Source organism: Ambystoma mexicanum, chromosome 2q (assembly GCF_040938575.1).
Source record: "Ambystoma mexicanum isolate Mex_15411 chromosome 2q, UKY_AmexF1_1, whole genome shotgun sequence".
Taxonomy (NCBI): domain Eukaryota; kingdom Metazoa; phylum Chordata; class Amphibia; order Caudata; family Ambystomatidae; genus Ambystoma; species Ambystoma mexicanum.
The window spans coordinates 347670761-347695680 of NC_090924.1; the positions used below are offsets into that span (position 1 = coordinate 347670761).

General features: G+C 49.5%; 1 protein-coding gene across 2 annotated transcripts in view; it reads left to right on the top strand.

Annotated features, from left to right (window-relative positions):
• The window catches only part of LCMT1 (leucine carboxyl methyltransferase 1), a 1102354-nt gene that overhangs the window by 80498 nt on the left and 996936 nt on the right, over nucleotides 1-24920 (top strand). The window contains exon 2 of one of the 2 annotated variants that reach the window (XM_069647364.1): nucleotides 20736-20814. The exons of the other annotated variant lie outside the window; for it this stretch is intronic. Coding sequence (XP_069503465.1) covers nucleotides 20736-20814 — 79 coding nt within the window. The remainder of the gene's footprint in view (nucleotides 1-20735; nucleotides 20815-24920) is intronic. 2 annotated transcript variants of the gene reach the window in all.

Here is a 24920-nt window from a genome sequence, read left to right on the forward strand (position 1 = left end):
AAGCGGTGGGACGACCTCGGCCTGAGGGTCAGAAACCTACTGTCAGCCCACCGCAGGCAATGCGTGGCCACTGGTGGGGGAACCTGGTCTCCGATATGACTGGTGCTGTGGGAGGACACGTGCAGCAGGATGCTGTACATGGAGGGAATTGAAGGAATTGGAGAAGCTGAGGCTGGAGCAGGGATACCTGGCGAGGGCAGTGAGTAGAATGTGGCATGACACAACAAACACAGGTGATAGGCGGTAACCCACCATTGCAACTGGCGTGCTGTTGCCTAACATTTACCACTTTTCCTCTGCCTGAAATCATGGTGTCACGGAACATCACAAGTCCCTGTGGTCCAGGATGTCATGCAGCAGAAAGTGTAGGTCCTCATACCCGTAGAGTCACATAGGACCCAATGGGCATGGGGAAAGGGAAGCACTGGCATCGACAGCAACAGTGCCGCTGCTACTGTGTAAACCATGCCTGCAGAGGCTGTTGCCCCCGGAAGGACAGACCTGCCGGGAGCAAGGTGCCATGGAAGGCATACTGGTAGTCTGGTGGTCAGGAAAGGGTGCCGCTACATTGCCACCAGCACCCTCATTCCTGGACCACCAGGCTTGCAATTCATCCCATGGAAATGCATAGCACCACACAAGTCCTCCGGCCCCACTGCATTGCCAAAGACCACACCAAACTCATACATTGAATAACGTCCTATGGATGTTGCCCAAGGACACATGAACAGAGACCACAGTCATCCACACACGCATATGCCCACTGGACACCAGTACCTGCACAGTCATTGACACCATGGACACAAACCCATACACGAGCCCACCCTGGTATGCCCGTACCAGGTGCAATGTACACCCACCACACACTCACAGGCATACAGGCACCAAAGTCACCCTGACAGACCCAGCCAGGCCAAAATCGGGTTGCACAGCTGCCAGACCCACCTGCTGAAGTGCAATGTTGTCCTACCCAGTCATCAACAGTAAACCCCCATCTGTGTTGGGACACTGGGCACAACTCAATTGACCGCTCACCACAAAATATACCTCCCCACCTGCCCTACCCTACAATCACCACAGTACCTTAACAACAGTGATTTGCAGTGTCACACTGCCCACCTACCAACACCCATTCTGCACCGGCTCACCACCCCCTCCCATACCTGTCCGATCCCGTGCCAATCAAACAACGTGCCCTGTGGTCCATGCCTCCCCCAATCCCAGCCACACAAAAGCCACTTCACATGACAGCTGCGCACTGTAGCACAGCCACACCATGGATAGCACCGAAGGGCCCCTGGCCCACACACCCACCCGACAACAGTGCACCATCCTTAACCCCAGCACATCACATGCTATGGCAACAGGGCAGCCATACGGTGCAACCACCCCAGAGTCCGCCAACCACACCATGCCCACACCCAATATCACCACTGATCCCACCCCAACAATAGCAGTAGGCCACCCTCACCGTGTTGTCACACACCGTAATGCACCCATGGCACCGTTGAAAGCAATGACCCTGGCCCTTGGCCTCGAAACTGCGAATGAAAACCCTATGATCACTGTACTGACTCCCTGTCATGTGAATTGAAAATGCATGCCACCCAGCCAGACCCACATGCGAGGCTGTCTGGTTCTACGTACAGCTTGTGTTTACTGTGGCAGCCCATCTACGACAGTCCAACAATGGCACCCCTCATCAGCACCTGCACACGCCCACCATTCCCTGCAATGGCTTGGATGTGGACCATTCACATCCCTGGCAATATTACCACCAACCCCACATTCATCACGCGGGCATGCCCCTATGGGCCACAAGAAGATGTGCCTGGTCCCTTTCATCTCCAAACCACTGGACCTCCCCACGCCCTTCACATCCCAGTTCCTGCGGAACAGCATCACCTGCATGGCACTGTCCCCTGCAAATGCAACGTCACCACGACAGTCCAAATACAGCTCTTTTGCATGAACCAACATCCACCTCCTTGCTGCTGGTGCCCTGCAACACATTAATAGATGCACCATGCAATGTCCCACTGCATGACCCGTCCACAGCATGCCACACACTCCCTTAAATGCATGTAGCAATTCAATGGGATGTCACAGAGGTGCATAACGCCATGCCTTTCTTCCACCAAAAGGCACATAATCTGACAGCGATGGAGCTGGGCCAAGCCAATCGAGGGGTATGAAACGTAGAAGGAGGGTTACACAACGCAGCACCGGGACCAAGGACACAGCAGCACTGCACATGCAGGGCACAGGCACAGTGAGCAGGCCACCTAGCCAAGATCCTACTCCTTCTGCTACTAAGGCCTTGAAACACTTGTGTATGGGCACATTATAAATGCCATATATCATATCATATCATAGCCTGACTCCAGCTGCTAGTGAGGCAGCCCAGCCTGCAGCCATTGCCACCGCTCCAGCTGCCACAAGGGTGGTGCCAACAGGATGGCCAGTCCCCTGTCCACACCAGCCTCCAATATACGTGCCAATGTCAAGGGATGAGGATGCTGCACGAGATGCCGGTGACTCGACGGAGGGCACCTCTGAGCACAACCCATACCAATGTCTGGCTTTCAGTCCATCTGACATGCACAGCCTGGCACGCCTTGCCTTCCCCATCATCAGGGACATGGACGACCGTCTACTGCGCCTGGAGGAACGCCATGAGCACATGGCGGGGCTCGTGCAACAGCACCTAGAGGAGGCCCGTTTGATGTGGGATGAAGCATCTTTGCTGTGTGCAGAGGCACAGTTGATAAGTGAAAGCGTGCAGGGCAATGGGCGGCGCTGTGCACGTGCCCTGGCATAAGCAACTTCTGCAATGGTGCAGATTGCTGAAAGGGTATGTGACGGTAATGAGGCCATTTCAGCCATGGCCGAGTCACTGACACTTTCCCTGCAGGCAGCCCTGGTACAACGTGGCATTGATAGCACCCTCTACCAGCACCATGCTGCCAAGCTCACAGCAGAGCAGCCCAAGGCGTAGGTCCCTGCGCCTGTTGGGCTCACCTCAGGGGGGCAAGGCTGCCATGAAGATGTCAAGAAAGTGAGCAGGGTCGTGTCCGGGACAGTGACTATGACAGCCTAGGGGGTGTGATGGCGATGGTGTGCCTTAGCAGTTACACCGGGGAGGGTGTGGGGTGGGGTGGGGTGTTGTGTGAGGTGGGGGGGTTGAATGGGTAGTTTGAGGATCAGAGGGGGTGGGGGTTGGTGGGAGTTTGTGTGGGGGAGGGTGGAGGTTTGGGGTGTGGTGGTGGGCCACACGTTCAATGTTTGTATTACACATTTAATACACGTGGTGTTGCTTTACAAATCACGACTGAACATTCAGTTTGTGCTCATATGTTTTAATTACTACACTGTTTCACTGGCAGTGTGTGCCCTTGTGCATGTGCAGGTGCCGTGTGCTCAGAAATAGCTTCTTATCAGTTCCTGTTGGGCTGCACGCCCGTCCATGTCATCCCCGTCATGGTGTCGTTGCATGTTTGCAGCTGCCCCCTCTTCACTCTCATCTCCATCTGCTGGGAGCATTTCCATGTCTGCGGGCAGGGGTATGTTGTGCCTGATGCAAATGTTGTGCAACATGGCACAGCCCAGGACTATCTTTCCTACTTTCACAGGACTATAGATCAATGCCCCTCCTGAGCGGTCCAGGCAACTGAAACGTTCAGTCAACAGACCAGTACAGGCAACTGAAAAGTGCATTCAACAGACTGAAGGTCTGCTAGATTATTGTCCTCGTACGTAGGTGTGCATGGTTGTAGGCATTGTCATGGTGGTCCTGTGGATGCCTTACCAGGGTCATCCACCATGGGAGTAATGGTATTCAGAGTCACCTGCATGGCAAGGGAAACACTAAAGGTCACATCAGTGCTGGAACAATGTGGTGCATTAATGGTGCATGTGAATGTGTGACACATGCATCTGTGTCCGTGTACTTGCTGGCCGTGTGACACCTTGCATGTCCCAGTGAGAGGTCCTGTGGCCGGGACGTGGGTGGGATGGGTACACCGAGGTGGAGTTGATGTTTGTGGGTGCGGCATGGTGCGTTCCTACTGTGCTTTGTGCCATGGGGGTGATGCATTGGAGCACATCCTTCCACTTTGGGTTTCCTCCCAGCAGACGGACAATTGCGCTTACCTTCCCTGAAAATGGTTGCAGATGGTCCCACGTCCAGCAGGGAGACACTGTATTGTACCACAGAGATTCTATTACTACTCTACCTGACTTCAAAATGGTGGCTAGACTATTTAAGCCCTTCACTGCTGCTGACTCAAGACAAGTCAAACTTAATTACTATCAGTACAATAGTGATCGGGGACTGCTCGTGATCCTTAGGAAAGGTCAAAGAACATCTGTGGGAAAAACTGAGGAACAAGGTAATTACCAATGATGACTTTTATTAAGTAAATGGGATCATTTGAAGCACTATTAAAGCGTACACGGCCCAATAGAGAGTGTCACAGAATAGGCTAGCAGTCCAAAGACAAAGAGGAGACAAGGACCCACAGAGGAAGAGCCAGTCCCTAGGAGAAGCCAGATTGAGAGAGCCATAAGGGAGTGCTGGAAACTATAACCCAGACACTGACCAAAACCAGACCAAGACCTCCAGAGGGTTGTTTGGTGAAGCAACCCACTCCTTCCCCACTCGACTTCAAGGAGAGGACTTGGAACTTTTTAGATCCATTTCCCAGGGAGTCTGAGGGACCAGACTGAAAGAAAAGCCTAAGAGCCTTTTAGACCCGGAGCAAGTGCACCCGTGGCAGTGTGAGCTTCTTCTAGTGGATACCTATGTGTTGTATGAGAGTGACTTATTTTGAGCATGGTTTACATCTTCAGCTAGAAACCTCTGCATTTTCTATGACCATTCTTACACCTTCTCTACTTTTCATCTCCAAAACTGGAACAGCAGCTCGCCTCAACTTCCTAAATATTAGGAAAATCAGGCACCTCCTTTCTTTCAACACAAGCATCTCTTAACCAACCTTTTCGCGCCTTGAAACACTTGTGTATGGGCGCGTTATAAATGCCATATCATTTCATTATAAATGCCAAATGCCATATCATAACCTTTTCTTCTCTAAACTGGACTACTGTGCCAGCTTCCTCTGTGGTATCGCCAACTGTGCTTTGTGCCCTCTCAACAAGATCATTAGCTTCGCTACCATTACTCTTTGAACTCCCTCACTTCACACCTCCTACTTCATACCGTCACCAGGCTGGCTGGCGGACGATGCATAACCAGGCCAGATTAAAATGTCTTCTCCTGGTTCACAAATCTTTCCGTTGTAAGGCACCACTGTATCTATCTTCCTCTATCCATCTCTACAAGCCTTCTCGTAATCACCCCTCTGCCTCCTCGACTACCCTTGGGGCTCCTCTGCCTCCCGGTGCTTCCTCTCGCTTCTGCTCTTTCTCTCTTCTTGCTCCACTTGCATGGAATTCTTTTACCCAGGACATCTAAAAGACAAGTACACACGGATTTGTTCAAAACCAAACGAAAAGCATACCTCCTTGCCTCAGAGTTCCACTAAACTAACTAACCTCTCATCCGCCTGCTAGTTAACATTTTTCCATCACCTCTAACCTTCCTCTGTACCTCACTTCCTTTGCCTCCACTCTAGCACTTCACCCATCATGTTCACGTCCCGAGCACTGCTGGCCGTACTGCCTACCTGCACTTTAAAATGTCAAATGTTGGTTGTCTTCAATCTATGTATGTCCATGTTAGGCAGCATTGTGTGCAGTCCCCTTTGGGAGACTACAGCAACCTTGACCTCCTGGCAATAGGGACCCAAACTTTGGTATAAGTCTGTACTACACAGGCTGGTAGTGTGGCTGAGCAGCCAGGCTTATCTCAAGAGGGGTCAATGTGAGCAGTAGGGTTTTTACACAGAGATTCGCATTGACATATATTCAAATAAACTCTTACACTCAAGGTTTCTTGATTAAACAATTATTACATTATTTAACAGTCAGTTCAATAAGCCTTCATCAGAAGGGAGCAATATATAGGTAACACAAAAATACACACTCTTAGTTTCTCTAAATTGGCAAGTACCCATTTGGGATGGTACAGAGATGGTTCCTACACCCTGAGGTGACTAGAATAACTAGGACACTGTGGACATTAATATATCACTGGTACATTTAGAGCAATACTGAGTTGGTGTCAAAGAAAAGGGTTTGGGAATAAAACAAAGGTTAAACAAATATTCTGAAGCAGGTAAGTACTTTTTAACCCCCAATACAAAGTAAATTAACCCTTTCCTGGAGGAAAGGTAAAGCACAAAGTCAGAGGTCAAAAGAGTCTTAAAGGGAGCCAGGCCAGCCAATGTTAACTGAGCAACAGTGTAGGTGAGCTGAAGCACTTCTTGCAGGTAGGTAAAAGTCTTGCAACATTTTTAGAAGTCTTTGTAGAAAAATTAGAATCACTGTATGGCCACAAGCTGGGAGGTGTGCGAGGGGCAAAGCTGCAAGCAACTCTTCAAAAGCAACCAAGACAAGTCTCAACTGAGAACAAGCAAGGCTACACAACGTTTTACAGTACCTTTGGTTAGAAGAAATTGGTTCCAGCTGGCTTCTGTTCCTGGGTAGGTCTGCAGATCCTGTTGCTCCTGGGCCCCAGTTGTGGGGATAAGAGGGAGTACGTCTGGGGACTCCTGCACTACAAATTGAAGTTCGGTGGCAGCAATGGGAAAACTTCAAATCAGCGCCACTTCGTGGTTTCAGCTCCTCACGTCGCTCGCAAATAGCAACAAAGAGGTTCTCTGATACCACTTTGGACTTTCCTCACATCTGGGGTCCAGCACTCTGTTGAGGTTGCTCAGGCTTGGTCAGTCCTGCTTCTTGGTTCAGAGGATCTTGCTAGAGCTCGGGTCTGACTTAAAGACACTCACTCGATTCTGGTGTTCCTCTCTTTGGCACTTCGGTTCCTGCAGCAGCAATGGAAGTACAGCCAGCTCTGAGAGGAATTCCAGATGAGCTCTTGTTGGGGTTGATTGGTCCCACCAACCCAAGGGGAGAAGTCGTCCTTTGCAAGTCTTCTCTAGTCGAGGCACATTCGGAGCTTCAGCACTGCAGCAGGGCTTCACTGGGCAAACCAATGGTCCAGGAGTTGCAGCCGGCGTCTTTTCCAAGTTCTTCTTCGGATTCCTTCATCCAGGGGTCGACTCTGCCTTCCTAGCAAAAAGCCTTGCCTTTTATGCAGGTGTCTCCTATTCATTTGCAGCCTTGCTGTCACTCACACAGCAGGGTGTCTGTCCTCAGAGGACAGCCCTCCAGCTAATCACCCTTGGGTGCATTCCTGTAACTAAGGAGACTAAGCACAGGGAGTTCCGGGCACCTTCCTCGCTTCCTGCCCTGCTAGACATGCTGGAGCCAGAGGCAGGCTTCACTCGTGAATCTCGCCAAAGACAAAATGAACAAAGGGACCAAATCTGGTTTTGCACGCAGAGTACATCTCAAGAAGGACCTTTCCAACAAGAAATGGCAAAAAAAGAAGACCAGGGCCATTTTGACAAAATGGGCACCCATGGGTGCTTTACTGCAGCTGCGATTGCAGCCCGTGGTAGAAACACACAATGGTAGGAAAAAGTAAACCACTGCCACCAGCCATTAATCGTGGAAAGGGTAACATAAAAATGTTACATGAGAAACTAAACAAAGGGGATACTAAGCAACCCCTCCAGCCTCCTATGGTAACATAGTGTGTGCTGGGTCTAGAAAGTTACAAAATGTAAGTAAAGACAATTTCACTTCACTGCTCTTAGAAACAGTAGTTTTACCACGAGAAGGTATTTAAGCCTTTGGGAAATCTAAGAGACTTCCCTGTGCCACAGCACTGAAGGTACTGTGTGTCACAATGTAAAAGATGATGCCTATGGAGTTTGTCAGATTCCAAAGTCAAAAGAAACACAGAGACCAAATCACAGAAAAATACATGAGCGAGTGGGAAAAAAGGTCTAATTCTCTCCAGGTTAGAAATTTAAAGTCCTAAAGTTAGACGGGAATTAACACATTTCTGAGAATTCTCCCTAACTGTCCACTTATTTATCGTCCCCGGTGACTGTTCGATTAACTCCCCTCCACGACCTGGTCAGAGTGTCCCTCAATCTCACCCCATTGTAAGAACCTCACTGCTTCCCCTCAAATCTGATTTCTTATTTATCTTTTGTGATCCAAAGAGTATTGTTGCTCCTTTATATAACTAAACAAATGGATTGCACATTAATTAGAGTGCTCGCTTAGTAACTCCAGGTGGCAGGCCCAATCCCTATGTATTCTGTCACCTGCTATCCTTCCACTACAACATTGAGTGCCTATTATCTCTGAACCCTTAAGTCTTACCTGCCCCCACCCTGACATGTAACTTTTTCTCGCCCGCCCCACATTGGGACTAGCCAGCCTGCTCCTCACCCACCCACCCAATCTCCACCAACACTTCCCACCTGTATTTTGCCCTGTCGCAAGCCTTTTCAACTCCTCTTCCCCTGCTCTCTCCCCTTGGCACTGCTACCACCCACATACGCCCCCTTACCTGTTTGACAACGGACATGCCATGCACCCCTGGCCCTGCTAAGTGGCTCAGGAGAAGAGTCTGCATGCCTTGTTGTCTGGTTAAACATGGAAAAAAATGTCTGCAGGATGAGCAAGTATTTGTACCTGCAAGTGTTGTCCAGGCAGATATTGAGGCATATCAATAATGGGGAAATGTGTGCGCGTTAGCAGGCTATCATATTGCAGCAGAGGGTACATGGCATGTTGGTCAATATTCCAAGAGTCGATGACCGGTTCTGTAGTTCTGCTACTCAGTACTTAACTTTGGTAATGTCATATTTTGATATCTCTGAAACACATTTTCCATGTTTTTCGGTTGTCCATTGCTATGTAATATCTTATGTTTAACCACGAAAGAAGTATCTGGAGATGGTCAAACTAGTTGACTCTAATTGGGTGTCTGACATGGATAGTATGCATGGCTTAACGACTGGAGTAAAAAGCGGACCCTATTTATGTTTAGAAAAGTGCAGAGTTAGGCCATTGCCACTAAAATTGATGAGATCTGTAATGGGGGTTGAACATGTTTTCAGTGGATTGGATGCATTTCATGGGAATCCGGATGGTTAACTGAACAAGCTCTCCCCTCTGCTTGGGCCTGCCTGCGTTGAAACTCTTGACTATGGGTAAGGCCAGCACAGCCATTAATTCTTCTGAGGTGATACATTGAGTATCATTAAATGGGGTAATAACAGCTGTCAGTACTGCACATAAGAGTGAGGAAATCATCATGAAGCGCTATTTAAAAATATGATATTGAATATATTAATGTTATTGTTCCACAAGCAGCTTATAACACTCTTGAGGATCCTTACTTCGAGCGCTAAGAATAACAATTTGGGGGAATGAATGAGGGCAGATCAGATAGTAGATCAGAGCATTTCTGGGAATTATAGCAACACTGTATGTTTTGTCTATATGGTTCAGGTACATGGACCTTAGTGGGGAATTGTGATAGTATATTTAAGGGAAGCTGTCATGAGACATTTCATTTAAAAACAATTAAGTAATGACCAGTCACACTTTGGAGATGACTGGCCGACTTGTACAAATAATGTTAACCCCAAAAAGATCTCCCCTTCACTTAGCTCTTGGGTGCTGCCATTTTAGTCACTCCCTTCTGTGAGAAACCTGAGGGTATACTCACTCCAACCCCCCTGGATCATCTTCTTAGGTGGCCAGGGAAAGGCCATCCCTTTTGGATCCCGAGCCCGGGGGTGGAGAAGCGAGGAAGGATAACCTGGGTGAAGGGTCCTCTGAGAATGGGAGTGGAGCACCCACAAGCGAGACATGGTATCCCCCTTTCCCTAATCTTGACCAATCTAGCCCTCCCCCAACCTTTTTGGGTTATTGCAAGAACTCTCCCCTCATTGCCCCACATTTAACACTTGAAAGTTCTGGGACGAGGAAGAGGAGACTAAGGACCTCATCACGAGTTGGGCTGTAGCCCTTAAATGCGGTGATAACGGTATTTCCGCTGCATTTAAGGACTGGCCCTATCACGAGTTGGGCGCTAAATCGGCTGTTTTATCTCCAGCTTTTTTCTGGAGGTGAAAATCCCTGTTTTCGGCGGTATTACAGCCGGCTGTATTAGCCCGCAGTATTAGCACCGAAAATTCCCCATTGGATCCACGGACCCAATCAGGAATGGGGATTTACCGTTAAGGCCCAACCTGTGATCCGGTGGTAATACTACCGGACCGGTCGGTGCTAGGGCTATTACAGTCAGCGGGATTGCAGCCGGGAATACAGCTGAACTCGTGATAAGGCCCTAAGAGTAATGAACACTACACCTTCATTTTACCACTCTGTACTGAGACGACGACGATGATGCCTGCAAGGTATGGCGAGAGTCAGGAATGTCCCCTTTATCGTGGTCAGGCAAGTCTAATTAGAGATCCACACCTGCAGCCTGTCAAGAGGCTGCAGGTGTATAAAGGGAGACCATTGGTGGGGCGGGGGGGGGGAGAGAGATATATAGATATATATCAGGGGACCCTTTCCGTGGGGAGGCAGTCATGGTGGGGCCTGAAGTGCGACCAGGTGACATCCCTGAGGTGTTGGGGATGGGGGGGAGAGAGAGAGACAGACACGCATGCTGTCCATGTTGTGAGACAGGCATTGTATCAAGAGGTGACACAGACAACAAACTTAACTGTTTCTAAAAACCTTTATTAAAATATCAGGATGGGTGTAACACCTAACTTGCCCTATTACTATGCTGGGAATTGCCCTACCTAAAGGAACGTCAATGTCGAAGAGCTCAAAATGAAGGTCGGTCTGTGTCAAAACCTATGCTTGCTCTCATATTTAATATTTCAATGTAGTGTAGGGATGTGCTAACTCAAAGTAGTAGCAGTCTTGAACAGTCTCTAGCTCCCTTTCTCAAGTTCAGGATACAGTTCCAAAAGACAATATTCTCAAAATGCTGGGGTCCCCCTTCTTCAAGCTTCAAGCATTATGTCGCAAAATCGTATTCCAACAGAGCTCAGGGTTCTTCCTCCAGCTGTACGTTGTGATGCACAATCAACCAAGTTCCAAAGGGGCTCAGGGATTTTCCCCAATCTTCAAACCACAGGTCACGTAACCAGTGGCCCCTGCCCCACTCTCTGCCACCATGGTGATTCCTTCATGCTCACAAGTCGGCAACCACTCATACAAGTCTATCTGCTTTTTAAAAGTCTCAGGCTTTTTTGTGGTTTTAAATGCACTGTTGGCTTTCCATCAATGCCTTTACTCTGTTGCTTTAATGTGGGTTTGCTGGTTATCATAGTTCTAACCATTCAGTGTTTTGCTCCCACTTCGTTGGCTCCCATCGACTGCAGATTCACTTTGTCAGTGATTTAATTCCAGCAACTTAGTTTCTCTTGCTTTCTGAACTTCAAGCCTTTCCATTAACTTCAACCGGAGGCATTCCTTTTTCCACAAAATTTCACTCTTGAGACTTTTGATAACGTGTTGGCTGCACACGACCAGTCCGATACAAGCTAACGCCTTTGCTTGCATAAGCGCACCGGGTTTTAGCACCTCTCATTGAAACTCACTGGCTGCCACATTCCTTTCTTTAGTTTTTCCCGTCAACTGCTTTGTAGGATTTGAGGTCCGGATGTAACCACCTGCCCCTCAGACGCCCCTCGAGGGCTCCTCCATTCAGAGGAACAGGCATATTTTGACCATGCCAGAGGTAACGTTAAGCTCTGCGGCTCCCTTCTCTCTTGTTCCCCGGCTTCTTGGAGACATGGCTCCCTCGCCACGCAGTGACACTTTACCATACAGTGTCCTCCTTCAGTGTCTCGGTGTCTGGTCTCCTACGAGCTGTGCTGCCGGTCATGCTACTGAACTCGTGCCTGCTTCTCAACTCTTCTTCAGACTTGGCCCGTCCTTTTATACACCTGTGCCTCTTCAAGGGGTTTCAGGTATGAACAATTTTCCCTTTTTGCCTTACCGCATCAGGCCAATTATTGTGATGGGCCTGACCTTCAGATCTATAACTTTCAGGCTCCCTCTTCTTTGTCCCAATGCTATAATAGCACTCTTCATAAGTAACCAACATTACTCTTGGGATGATCTTCATCCCAGTACTGGCCTTCACTTTAGGGGGAGAAGTAGGTTAAAAATGACAATATCCTGCAAAAGCTGAGGGAGGGTAAATGATGTCACTTTCAGGAAAGGGGCGATCGGGCAATTGAAAAACTCAAAGGCTGCCGGGCCGGACGTGATACGCCCTGTATTATTAAATCCGGCCCAAACTTTTGGGCAGCTGTTCCGTATACCATATTCGATTACATATTACGATCGAGCCTCATTCCTTCTTCCTGGCAAAATTCAATCATCATCCCAATTCATAAGAAGGTTGACCCTCGTAACCCGGCAAACTTTTGCCCTATCGCCCTGATGGATTCAGCAGCAAAAATATTTTCTATTTTACTTTTGAAACATCTGGACAATTATATTCTTGAAAATGGCATATACTCTAAATTTCAAGTTGGTTTTAGAAAGAACATGAGCACTTCTCTTAATGCAACGGTGACAGCCCATTTGTTCTCACTTTCTTGCACTGCACAGAGAGGCCCTGTCTATATAGCAGCATTAGATCTGTCTTCCACATTTGATGCAGTGATAAGGGACATTTTGTGGCTTAAAATGTCGAACATGGGTTTTCCTAAGAGACTGGTACAGCTCATTTCCTTACTACATACCAACACATCTTTCCAGGTTTGTGTAAATCAGGAAGGAGCGATTACTGATCACATCCCCACCAAGACCGGGGTTAAGCAAGGCTTCAACTTAGCAACTACGCTTTTTAATTTATATATATGTGATATTGATTCTCTATAGACAAATCCTGCTATGTATCCGGCATGATTAGGCAAATTACACCTCCATTGGCTATGCTTTGCCAACAATATCATTTTGATGGACACAACCCCTTATGGTTTACAGCTAAAACGTAACGCTTTTCATACATTTGCGATTGCCCATAATTTGCAAGCAAACCCGCTGAAATCAAACATAATCATATTTAACAACAAAAGGTGCCCAAAACCCAATAAATGGAACATTGCTGGTCAACCGATTCAACTTGTTAAATCGCTACGTTATTTGGGTTACCATTTAGCTGACTCCAACTTGCTGAAATCCTGGAAATCAGGATTATCAGGAGGTTTGTCCCCTGCTTTCCCAGAGGAAAGTCATTTTTAGGAAGTATGCTAAACTCTCCCTAGTGCCACTCTTGGATTTCTATCTGCTCAAGGTGGAGCGCACTTTACTCTATGGCCTGGACATATACCTCACCAATTTGGACAATGTCCTAAATAAAATCCAAGGCCAGATGTGGAAATTGACATTGGGACTTGCCCCAGCTGTCCCAAATTCTTAAATGCGGCAGGAACTGGGCCTTCTTTCTTTGTCGATAAGACACACTGGCTCCATCCTGCAACTCCTTGTACAAGGACCTCCGTGAGCTCTTGATGGACGAGAGGGTTCTGTCAATGGTCTCATTTGACGTCTGAATGAAGCAAGTCTTAGCGTCTTGGCACACATCAATGCATCTCAAGAGGATCTATTGTTGTGGCTCCCGAGGGTAAAACCGAAGCTGTACAAAATGGATTGGATCCATACCATTGACTCCAACTATACATATAAAACCTACACAGAATATGTTTTATTTGGAACAAAAAGATCTGTCAGGGCTTTATATTTACTAAATTGTCCTTGCCCGAAGGGTCGCATGGTTTACATGAGGTTTAAATTGAATCAGCTTCCTACATTGGAACGTGTCCAATATAAACTCCCTCTCATGGAACGTAATGAAGGAGCTTGTCGTTTCTGTCTAATTGACATTCAAGACGAAACAATAAAACACTTAGTTTTATATTGTCCTTATTTTCCAAACCAGTAGACAAAATCTCTTGGCTGATAACTACCCAGAGTTAACGCTGATTGCTCAACAGCCATTCTGGGAAAGGGCGATGTCAGGTACCAGCACACGCCTATTATTGGCATTGGGCAGATTTTTGTTAAAACTTGAAGAATTGCTTATTGTGTTGAACAATTCTTATGATTTGGCTTATAATGGTCGTGTTTCATCAGTTACGCACTAGAAGGAAAACCTCAAGCTTAATCTGATCAAATTTATCTGAAGGTTGAATGTCATTAATTTATTTTTCTCTCTATGTGCTGGATCATCTTATTTTTTTGCTTGTGTTTTTCTGAATAGCACCTTACTTCTATTACCTGACCAAATATATGATTTCCATTTTAATGTTTTGTATGTAAAGTATTTGTGTAACCGAAGTGAGCTTTCAATTTACCAAAAGGTATACTGGGAATATTTTACTTTTATTGTTTAGCAATTTTGTGCTTACTTGCTTGATGTGGAATTAAAACAGGAATTTGTTAAATCTAAATAGTGGATGCTTTTTCTGTTTTTATGGTCTTATAGGCTGTTGTGACGTCTTTAGATGATAATTCACTTAAGAAAAATGTGAGATGTAACATATATGGAAGTTAGTAAAGTTTTCTTTTTGTAAACCATATACAATTTTTAATTTAAAAAAAAAGGGGGGGACAGACATACAGTTTCTCGACCCTCTGGCACTCTCTTCCCAATCCCCAAGGACCCTCCACCCAGGTGATCCTCCCTCACTAGTCCACCCCCAGGGTCGGGGATCCAAGAGCGATGGCCCTTCCCTGGCCACCTGAACAGAAGATCCCTGGGAAGTAGATGTAAGAGTACCTTCCGGTTTCTCACAGCGTCCACCCAGAGGCAACAGGGTTGCCGGCTGTAACGCTCACCTGATTCCCATGGAGGCGCTGGTCCCGGCTGAACTGTTATAGTCTCTTCAATTGAGAAGCGTAGAGCTCGGATGACTCTCTGGACTGGGCTTCCTCTTATTGACCGTCTGGCTTGCAGGGTAAGGTTTCTGCAGGCGGAAGAAAAAAGGGTTAATGACCGTTTGGCTGGACTTCCTCCTCACTAATCGCCAACTCTCCGAAAATCCAATTTCCTGGTGAGCTCTCACCTTAGGCGTATAAATGCTGGGCTCTCCATCCTGCGACTTATGCAGGGGTGCGTGGGTTCCAGTTACGTCACTGGAGGTCCTCAAAGTCTTTTGTGGCCTTTGAAGTGGCACAGGTGCTGAGATGCCAAAAGGTGATGCCGCCGTTACTGCACGAGCGGATGCCAGTAGGTATAAAGAGTTTATAGTCTTGAAGAGATGGGCACCTTTAATGAAGTCTTTGCATTGTCTTTTTGAGGTGCCTGGATGCTGAGGGCGTGGTCACTGAGAGCGCGACACGTGCGGTTGTACGTAGGTATGGGAATTTCAATGACACCTCAATAATGTCCCTTGTTTTCTGTTTTCAGGTCTTGAGATGTTGCGGGCGTTGTTCGTCCGTTGCCGTTGCACGTGCGAAGTACGTGAGTATAATGATCTGAGTAAAAGCAGTGGCTGCGAACTCTCAAGTGGTTAATAACCACTGAACAGGTTATCATGTCTGTTCTTGCGAGAGAGGGGCGCCCGCTACCTTTGTAAAACTATTTTTTAAGGAACCTGGGATTGGTAACCCTAGGTCTCCTGGGGGCAACCAGACGTGGTCTCCCTCTCACTGTGCTTAGAGAGGCATCAGCTTCACCTCACTGATGATCCCCAACAAGGGTGAAACACGTGTATGGGGTTGCTGGTGGTACTCTCGTTCAGATTGGAGTTGCCATTGTATTTCGGTGCTGGACTGCCCCTGGGCAGGACAAAGACTGATATGCAAATGGATATTTCCCATCTGTGAAAGGCACAGTGAGTAAAAGCAGTGGCTGCGAACTCTCAAGTGGTTAATAACCACTGAACAGGTTATCATGTCTGTTCTTGCGAGAGAGGGGCGCCCGCTACCTTTGTAAAACTATTTTTTAAGGAACCTGGGATTGGTAACCCTAGGTCTCCTGGGGGCAACCAGACGTGGTCTCCCTCTCACTGTGCTTAGAGAGGCATCAGCTTCACCTCACTGATGATCCCCAACAAGGGTGAAACACGTGTATGGGGTTGCTGGTGGTACTCTCGTTCAGATTGGAGTTGCCATTGTATTTCGGTGCTGGACTGCCCCTGGGCAGGACAAAGACTGATATGCAAATGGATATTTCCCATCTGTGAAAGGCACAGTGAGTAAAAGCAGTGGCTGCGAACTCTCAAGTGGTTAATAACCACTGAACAGGTTATCATGTCTGTTCTTGCGAGAGAGGGGCGCCCGCTACCTTTGTAAAACTATAATGATCTGTGACCTTATTATAGCACCTCTAACAATGTTCTTTTCTTATTTGCAGGTGTCGGGATCTTGCGGGCGTTTTCCCAGTCGCGGATGCACGTGGGGAAACACGTAAGTGTTAGGCTTTCTTGCAGTCTTTAATGGCACTTAAATAATGTCTTTTCTTGTTTTCAGGTGCCGGGCTGCTGCGGTTGAAGAGATCGTAATACGCGCACAAAAGCAGGTAAGAAAAGTAAATGCGGCCGCCTTCACCCGATTCCTACTTAACAATGTTCTTTGTCTTTACAGGTGCCGTTAGGCTGCTGAAGAGAAGGCCGTGAAGAATCCGTGAAAGCACAGATGGATCAGGTAAGCGAGCGCGGCTGCGAACGTGTTGCAGCTTGCTAACCTTATGTTTCTTTTGCTTGAAGGTTCTGCCGGTGTCTGGATTCCTGGATGGTAAGTATAGTTCTCGTGTCTTTCTTCCACAGGTTGCTGAGCTGAAGCTGGAGATGTCACTGGAATGCTGGAGCTGACTCGGTGAGCGTCCTGCTGCAGATGCAGAATAACGCGAAGCACGTTTTCCCAATCGGGTGTGGTTTAAATAGTGTTGGAGTGATTGGGTGTCTTCTTCCTCAGTCTCGCCCAGGTAAAAGAGTTCCTGTGTTCCAGAGCTAAGGAGTGGCACCAGCCCCACCCAGGTAAGAAAGTAGTCCCAGTTCAGGGAATAGTTCCTCCCAGCAGAAGGCTGGGGACTTCATCCTGCCAGCATTTGTAAAGGTGAGTATGCAGCATGGTCTGCTACAGGTAGGTCCACCCAAGCACCTTTGCAAGAATTATGAGCCCGGCGCCAGGAGGTTCCTTATGAGCCTGGCGCCAGAGGCGCCAGGACATTGTCCAAAGGGCCCCAATAGGGGTTTGCTGGAGCCGGGGACGAGGGTCGTGAGCCTGCTTCCGGGGATGCTGGGCTTGACTTGGCTTCTCGGGAGCAGTGCTCATGACACTGGCGCATGCAGAAGTCGCTTGCAGAGGTCAGAACACCAGCCTGGGAATCCAGAGAAAGCAGCAAGAGCTACCCGAGCAAGACACAGCAGACCGGTGAGTGCTACGAAAAGACACTCGGAGACCGGGGCACTCTGGTCGAGCTGCATCCAACTAATTAAGCGCTTTATGAATGAAAGCTTCAAAGCAATGTGAGATAGGTATTGAATACCGAACTAAATAGAAGTTTTAAAATAGTGCTACACTATATATATTGAATACTGAACTGAATGGAAGTTAAAAATGGCGCTAAACTATACTTCTGATGTTTGTTAATCTGCTTAGAATCACATGCTGTGCATATTGTTCGACATCCACTGGTAACCGCAGAGTATTGCATTTTGTCTTTCGAGAATCGAAAGGAGACGTCGACATGGGCGTGCCTGTAACACTCTCCCTACGTGACGTGTAGTGTACCCAAGATCCCTCACAAGTCGAGGTCCCTCAGATTGTTTTTTCCACCCAGCATACTGGTCGGCTTGATGCGGAGCTCGTCAAAGACTTTGCTTATTGTCCCATCGACCTTTGGTCGATTAATTATATAAAATATCATATTATCCTATCTGTCCCTTATTTCGACGGCTGTTACAGACCTCTGCCGAAGACCTTCAAGAACTCGACTGACAGTGATCCAGTCGGCTCTGCCGACCACGTGACCGGGCCTTCCGTCGGCACATACAGTAGGGAGAGTGGGATCGGGGTGGACATTTCTATACAAATTGAGAAAGCCTTTCCCTTTCCTTCCTCTTTCCCTTTTTGGTCTTCGTCACTCTACCCATCCTCAGCTATGGAGAGGACTCCATTTAGGTTTTGCCCTAATTGTAGGAGCACATTCCTTTGTAAAGATGGGCACAGACGGTGCAACCAGTGCTTGCCCCTCGATCACAAGAAGGAAGGATGCGTGGCTTGTAAACTCCTCTGTGCTAAGACATTAAAGTAGCGTAGAGTCAAGCGGTGGGTAGCCTACGGTATGTCAGAGGCCGAATTTTCTCCCGCTGCAGCAGCCACCGAATGTGACAATGGCGAGAGTAACGACCAATCATGCCTCTGAATCGGAGGTTGTTGACCTTTCGACGGAACGCTCCCGTTCCGCATCGTCTGTCCCCAGCCCCGCTAGGCACGGCTTAGGCATTGCTATGGGGAAGTCACACCCCGCCGACAAAGATGAACATGTACACAGCACAAAGCACACAACTCCAAGTCAATCTTCGGCCAGGTTGAAGAAGACTTCAGCGCCAACGGGTACACCGGATGCTCCGGCGGCACCTGCCGAACGTCAGGATCGCCAGCCCTCCCCGCAGCCGCAAATGTCCCTAGCATACCGGGCCATTGAAGACAAAGGGTGCTACCCCTAATATACCATATTCCGTCGAGACGCATCGCAAGAATGCGTCCGGCGACGATAGGGTTCCAGTTCCAGTTCCATCGAAGAAGGCGATCGCAGAAGATAAGGCCCCAGCACCACCGAAAAAGGCAGCCGCTGAGGGCAAGGACCCAGCACCGGCGAAGAGGACCCCCTTGCAATCGCAGCCTGAAGCTGCGCGCCTCCCGACCGCGGAAGACGTCGCCGACAGTTTAGCTAGGATTGTTGCCGCCGATTCTCAGAAGTGGCAACCCGGGGATGCGCCGAGGCCCACGGAAAGGCCCAAGGATCCGCCGAGGTCCAAGGATGGCCTAAGGGGGGTACAGGAACCCACCCATAAGTCGAAAAAGGGAATCACAGAGATGTCTCACCTCTGTCGGCACCTCAGGAGGAGTTCTCTGAGGGCGAAGAAGGACTATTCTCGACGATGAGACGAAAATCTCGATGCTTTTTGACAGATGAACACAATCATGACCTTTTTTCCACCTCTAGACCATTCTAGGTCCTCGGTTTGGACAAGAGAAAAGTTTTAGAACTGTATTGAAAGGCTGGACAGGTTTGTTTCCCGTTCAGACCAACCTACACCAAGGATGCCAAGGGATGAGAGCCCTGTGGATCCCAAAGCTAAATTTACAAGACTTTTTGACCCCTCTTTAGAAGAAGATATATACAGTTATGACCTAACTGAGGATTACATTCCTGCTGACACTCAGGATGAGGAATTCATCAACCCTGAGGACATGCATGATCCCATAGAGTGCTGGGAAGAGAATCCAGATGTGGGTGACCCTCAACTATGGCAGTACCCGGATCATCATGACCCTGATTCCGTCTCTGGACTCTTCCCCAGTCCACACCCACTAGGCAACAAGCCTCGTCAGTGGATGACCAGTTGACTTTTAATGTAATGTTGCGTAAAGCAGCTGATCACTTTAAAATTGCTACAGATGAAGCAGCCCCCGAAGCTGACTTCGTGGAGGAGATCCTTAAGGGGAAACCGCCGGACAGTGAGGCTATTCCTCTCCTCAATTCAATCAAAAAATGTCTGGCGCCCTCCTTATCAACACCTGCTCTCACAAGAGGTGTCAACCCACGAATAGAAAAACTCTTTCGCCCTTCTTCATCAGACCCTCTGTATATCAGTGGTCATTCCACCCCATGCTCCTTGGTGATGACTACTACACGAAAGCGGGCAGGGGTCCCTTTGTCAACAGGCGAGGCACGCCCTGATAAGGAAGGTAAATGACTGTATGCCCTTGGGAAAAGGATCACCGTCGCAGCAGCGTTCTCAACATGCATTGCCAACAACAATATCTTGCTGGCCAACTACGCCGATGCCCAGTGGTCCTTACTACAGGAAGGCATACAGGAGGTTCCCGAACCTCTATGTACTCGTCTCCTCACCACTGTCACTGAGGGCAGACAGGTGAACCAAAGCATTCTTAAGAATACTTTGGATTCTGCAGAACCGGCTGGTCGATCCCTTGCTCAGGGCACACTCCTGAAGAATACGCGTGAGCGAACGCTGCATGTACTTTACGACCACACGAGAGAATATATCTGAGTGGTATCAGGACTTGATATAATATATTACTTTTGGGAATGTAGTAGACTTGATCCTGAGGGACTGAGGGATTTCCATCTCCATCCTAATAGACAACTTGTATTATAATCCTGAAGTGGCATGTGCAACTCTATTGAGCAGCGTTGTGTGGCAGCAAGACCATACAAGTTACTAACTAGTATGTCTCCTCTACTATAACAGTGGTGGAAGACCCTGGTGAGGTCTGTGCATTGGTCCATATGTGAACCATCCGGATACAACCATTGGAATATATCAGTTGATTACGCCGAAGGCGTGTGAATGAATTTTTTTCGCATGGATCAACAAAGATTGTAAGTGCACTTTGGTACATCGCTTTCTAATGTTTTTTTAATGGAGTTTAGCATGGCTTGGTGTTAGATTATTACTTATCTTGGGTGATCAAAAATAGACCTAGTGGTATGCTTTGTTTATCCACAGGATGTCTAGAATACTATAGAGTCCTGTGGAGGATTGATCCGACGTTCTACTTACCTACCCCAGAAGTTGGGTCTTGGGGGTGAGTAGTCCTTGGTGATTCTATTTTGTAGATCCACTTTTTGTGACAATATTAGTCACCGTTGAAATAAAATAGGGATGACGCTCTTCTGATGAATGTATATGTATGTTTTTTAGAATGAACATTGGCCTACACGCTTTCGAAAAGGGCAGAGTTTCTTTGTGCCCTAAAGAAGGTCTTTTGAGACCGAAACACGTGTCGACGACTTGCAGACAACTTGCAGTGTGCATCTAGATTAATAAAAACACCAGATGTCTGACACCTGATACTTTGGAACGGGTCATCAGTATAGGCAAAAACTAAGGAAGATTTTACTCAGAGCAGTAGTTGACACTGCCTTGATATGTCAAATTGGTTTTATTGTTGATGGTTTGAAAGTGAAAGTATGGGATTAAGTGTGATTGCTTAAAATGTGAATGCCCAAGTGATGTAATGAATTATTTGATCTTTTGTTTTTACATCATACATACATGAATTATGTGCAATTTGTAGTTATTAAATATTAAAAATGTATATTTGAGAAAAGACTTTGAGGCCGATTCATGGAATAATTAGCGCGGCGCAAGTGGCCAAAAACGTGCGAATCGCAGTGGAATAGCGAAAATCGCAGTGCAAGTGCGAAAATCGCACGAAAAGCAGCGCACATCGATTCATGGAAGGCCGTGCGCGAGAAAACCATCGGATGTGCGAAAAAAAGTGCGCGGCGTACGTTAGCGCACAGGCCATCTAACAGCGTGCGCCAGGTCACAGCGAAAATCGCACAGGCCACAGCGAAAATCGCACATAGCGCGGCGCACGCAATAAAAGTAGGCGGAACACGGGGCGTAACACTCGGAATGGGGAACAACTTGCCAAAACGTGGGCGTCACGGGGGAAGTACAGGGTACAAGTGCGCGGAACGCCCACACGCTCGCCTACAACACGTATTCATGGAATAGAATAGGGCAAAAAAGCGCACGCTCAAACCAGCGCACAGGCACAAACACGACCGCCACAAGAAAGCAGGCGGTAGCGTCTCTGCACCTGGAAGAAATGTGCGCCAAAAGGTGCGCCAACAAATAGCACCTATATACAGCCATGAAGAATGTCCTATACTGTGGCCCTCCAGGACAAATGACGTGCAAAGGGGTACCCACAAACACGGACAGCCGCTGACAAAGAATTACGTGTGCGTGTATACCGGGGTGCGCGGGAAGTCTCACACGCGATTTCGGCAGGGTACGTGTATTACATGGGTGCGCGGGAAGTTCCACACGCGATTTCAGCAGGGTACGTGCATTTCAGGGGTGCGCGGGAAGTACCACACGCAATTTCAGCAGGGTATGTGAATTCCAGGGGTGCGCGGGAAGTTCCACACGCGATTTCAGCAGGGTACGTGGATTTCAGGGGTGCGCGGGAAGTTCCACACGCGATTGGCCCAGTGCGAGCAGGGTACGTGTATTTCAGGGGTGCGCGGGAAGTTCCACACGCGATTTCAGCAGGGTACGTGTATTTCAGGGGTGCGCGGGAAGTACCACAAGCGATTAGAGCAGGGTACGTGCATTTCAGGGGTGCGCGGGAAGTCCCACACGCGATTTCAGCAGGGTCAGTGCATTTCAGGGGTGCGCGGGAAGTACCACACGCAATTTCAGCAGGGTACGTGCATTTCAGGGGTGCGCGGGAAGTCCCACATGCGATTAGAGCAGGGTACGTGCATTTCAGGGGTGCGCGGGAAGTCCCACACGCGATTTCAGCAGGGTACGTGCATTTCAGGGGTGCGCGGGAAGTACCACACGCGATTAGAGCAGGGTACGTGCATTTCAGGGGTGCGCGGGAACTCCCACACGCGATTTCAGCAGGGTATGTGGATTTCAGGGGTACGCGCGAAGTTCCACACGCGATTGGCCCAGTGCGAGCAGGGTACGTGTATTTCAGGGGTGCGCGGGAAGTTCCACACGCGATTTCAGCAGGGTACGTGTATTTCAGGGGTGCGCGGGAAGTTCCACACGCGATTTCAGCAGGGTACGTGTATTTCAGGGGTGCGCGGGAAGTTCCACACGCGATTTCAGCAGGGTACGTGTATTTCAGGGGTGCGCGGGAAGTTCCACACGCGATTTCAGCAGGGTACGTGTATTTCAGGGGTGCGCGGGAAGTTCCACACGCGATTTCAGCAGGGTATGTGTATTTCAGGGGTTCTGGGGAGTACTACTACAGGGACCGTATCTCTCCAGGGCTGAAATCTCTTCACTGGCTCCCAGTGGCTGCGAGGATTAAGTTCAAAACCCTCTGCATTGTCCACAAGGCCTTCTGGGGCCTGGGGCCTAAATACCTTCAACTCTCTTTTCCTAAATATCTTCCTTCACGGGCCCTTCGCTCATCCGTCTCCAACTCCCTCATGGTCAGCCGCTTCTCGAAGCAACGAGCTGGGGGTAGATCTCTCTCCGCAGCAGGGGCCTCCCTCTGGAACAGCCTTCCTGCCTCCCTGAAACTTGAGGAGAACCATCTCCGGTTCCGGAAGCACCTCAAAACCTTCCTCTTCGCTTCTGCCTTCTCTCTCCCTCTCCCCTGCTAAACCTGCTTAACTCCCCACTAAATTCTGCACTAAACCTGCATCTTGGCCCTCTCAGCGACCTCGGTCCAAGGCCCAGCCACTCTCAACTTGCACTGCCTCCCTGGCGCCCCCTGCACTGTGGGACTGTCACTGTATCCCTACAGCCCCCTTCCTAGCACTTGCTCTGCACTTACCTCGCACTTGCCACCAGCTGGCCCTTTTATTTATTATTTATTATTATTACGCTACTTACCGTGTACTGCACTTTCCCCCCACCTCCTCCCCCTGCACTTTCTCCTTTTCCCCTTACCTCTGCACTTGCCCGATCTGAATGACACCTGGCCTAGTAGGATCGTTTGTCTGTCTTCCCCTTGTTTCCCTCCCTCCCTGCCTCGTCGCGCCTTGAAACACTTGTGTATAGGCGCGTTACAAATACCATATCATATCATATCATATCATACTACACGTGAATTGGCCGTGTGGGTCCTCCAAGGTGTACGCTCCACAAACTCCACGGCCCCTGCAGGCAGCCCACACCACGGGGGACTACCCTGCACCCCTGCTCATGTCCTGCAGGCAGCCCATCCACCATGGGCATGCCCCCCAGCCAACCCACATGTCACCTTGCACTACTGATCAACAATGCATGTCTCCCACCACCCCCACCCCCCAGCCACCAGAGGCAGCCTCCACCAGGCCCCCACTCATGTCTCCCACCACCCCCACCCCCCAGCAGTGCAGGGGCAGCAGCACCAGGCCCCCACTCATGTCCCCCTGCACCCCCACCCCCCAGCATCCAGGGGCACCCTCCACCAGGCCCCCACTCATGTCTCCCACCACCCCCACCCCCCAGCAGTGCAGGGGCAGCACCACCAGGCCCCCACTCATGTCCCCCTGCACCCCCACCCCCAGCCACCAGGGGCAGCCTCCACCAGGCCCCCACTCATGTCTCCCATCACCCCCACCCCCCAGCAGTGCAGGGGCACCCTCCACCAGGCCCCCACTCATGTCTCCCACCACCCCCACCATCCAGGGGCACCCTCCACCAGGCCCCCACTCATGTCTCCCACCGCCCCCACCCCCCAGCAGTGCAGGGGCAGCCTCCACCAGGCCCCCACTCATGTCTCCCACCACCCCCACCCCCCAGCAGTGCAGGGGCACCCTCCACCAGGCCCCCACTCATGTCTCCCACCACCCCCAGCCACCAGGGGCAGCCTCCACCAGGCCCCCACTCATGTCTCCCACCACCCCCACCCCCCAGCAGTGCAGGGGCAGCACCACCAGGCCCCCACTCATGTCCCCCTGCACCCCCACCCCCCAGCCACCAGGGGCAGCCTCCACCAGGCCCCCACTCATGTCTCCCACCACCCCCACCCCCCAGCACTGCAGGGGCATCCTCCACCAGGCCCCCACTCATGTCTCCCACCACCCCCACCCCCAAGCAGTGCAGGGGCAGCACCACCAGGCCCCCACTCATGTCCCCCTGCACCCCCACCCCCCAGCAGTGAAGGGGCACCCTCCACCAGGCCCCCACTCATGTCTCCCACCACCCCCACCCCCCAGCCACCAGGGGCAG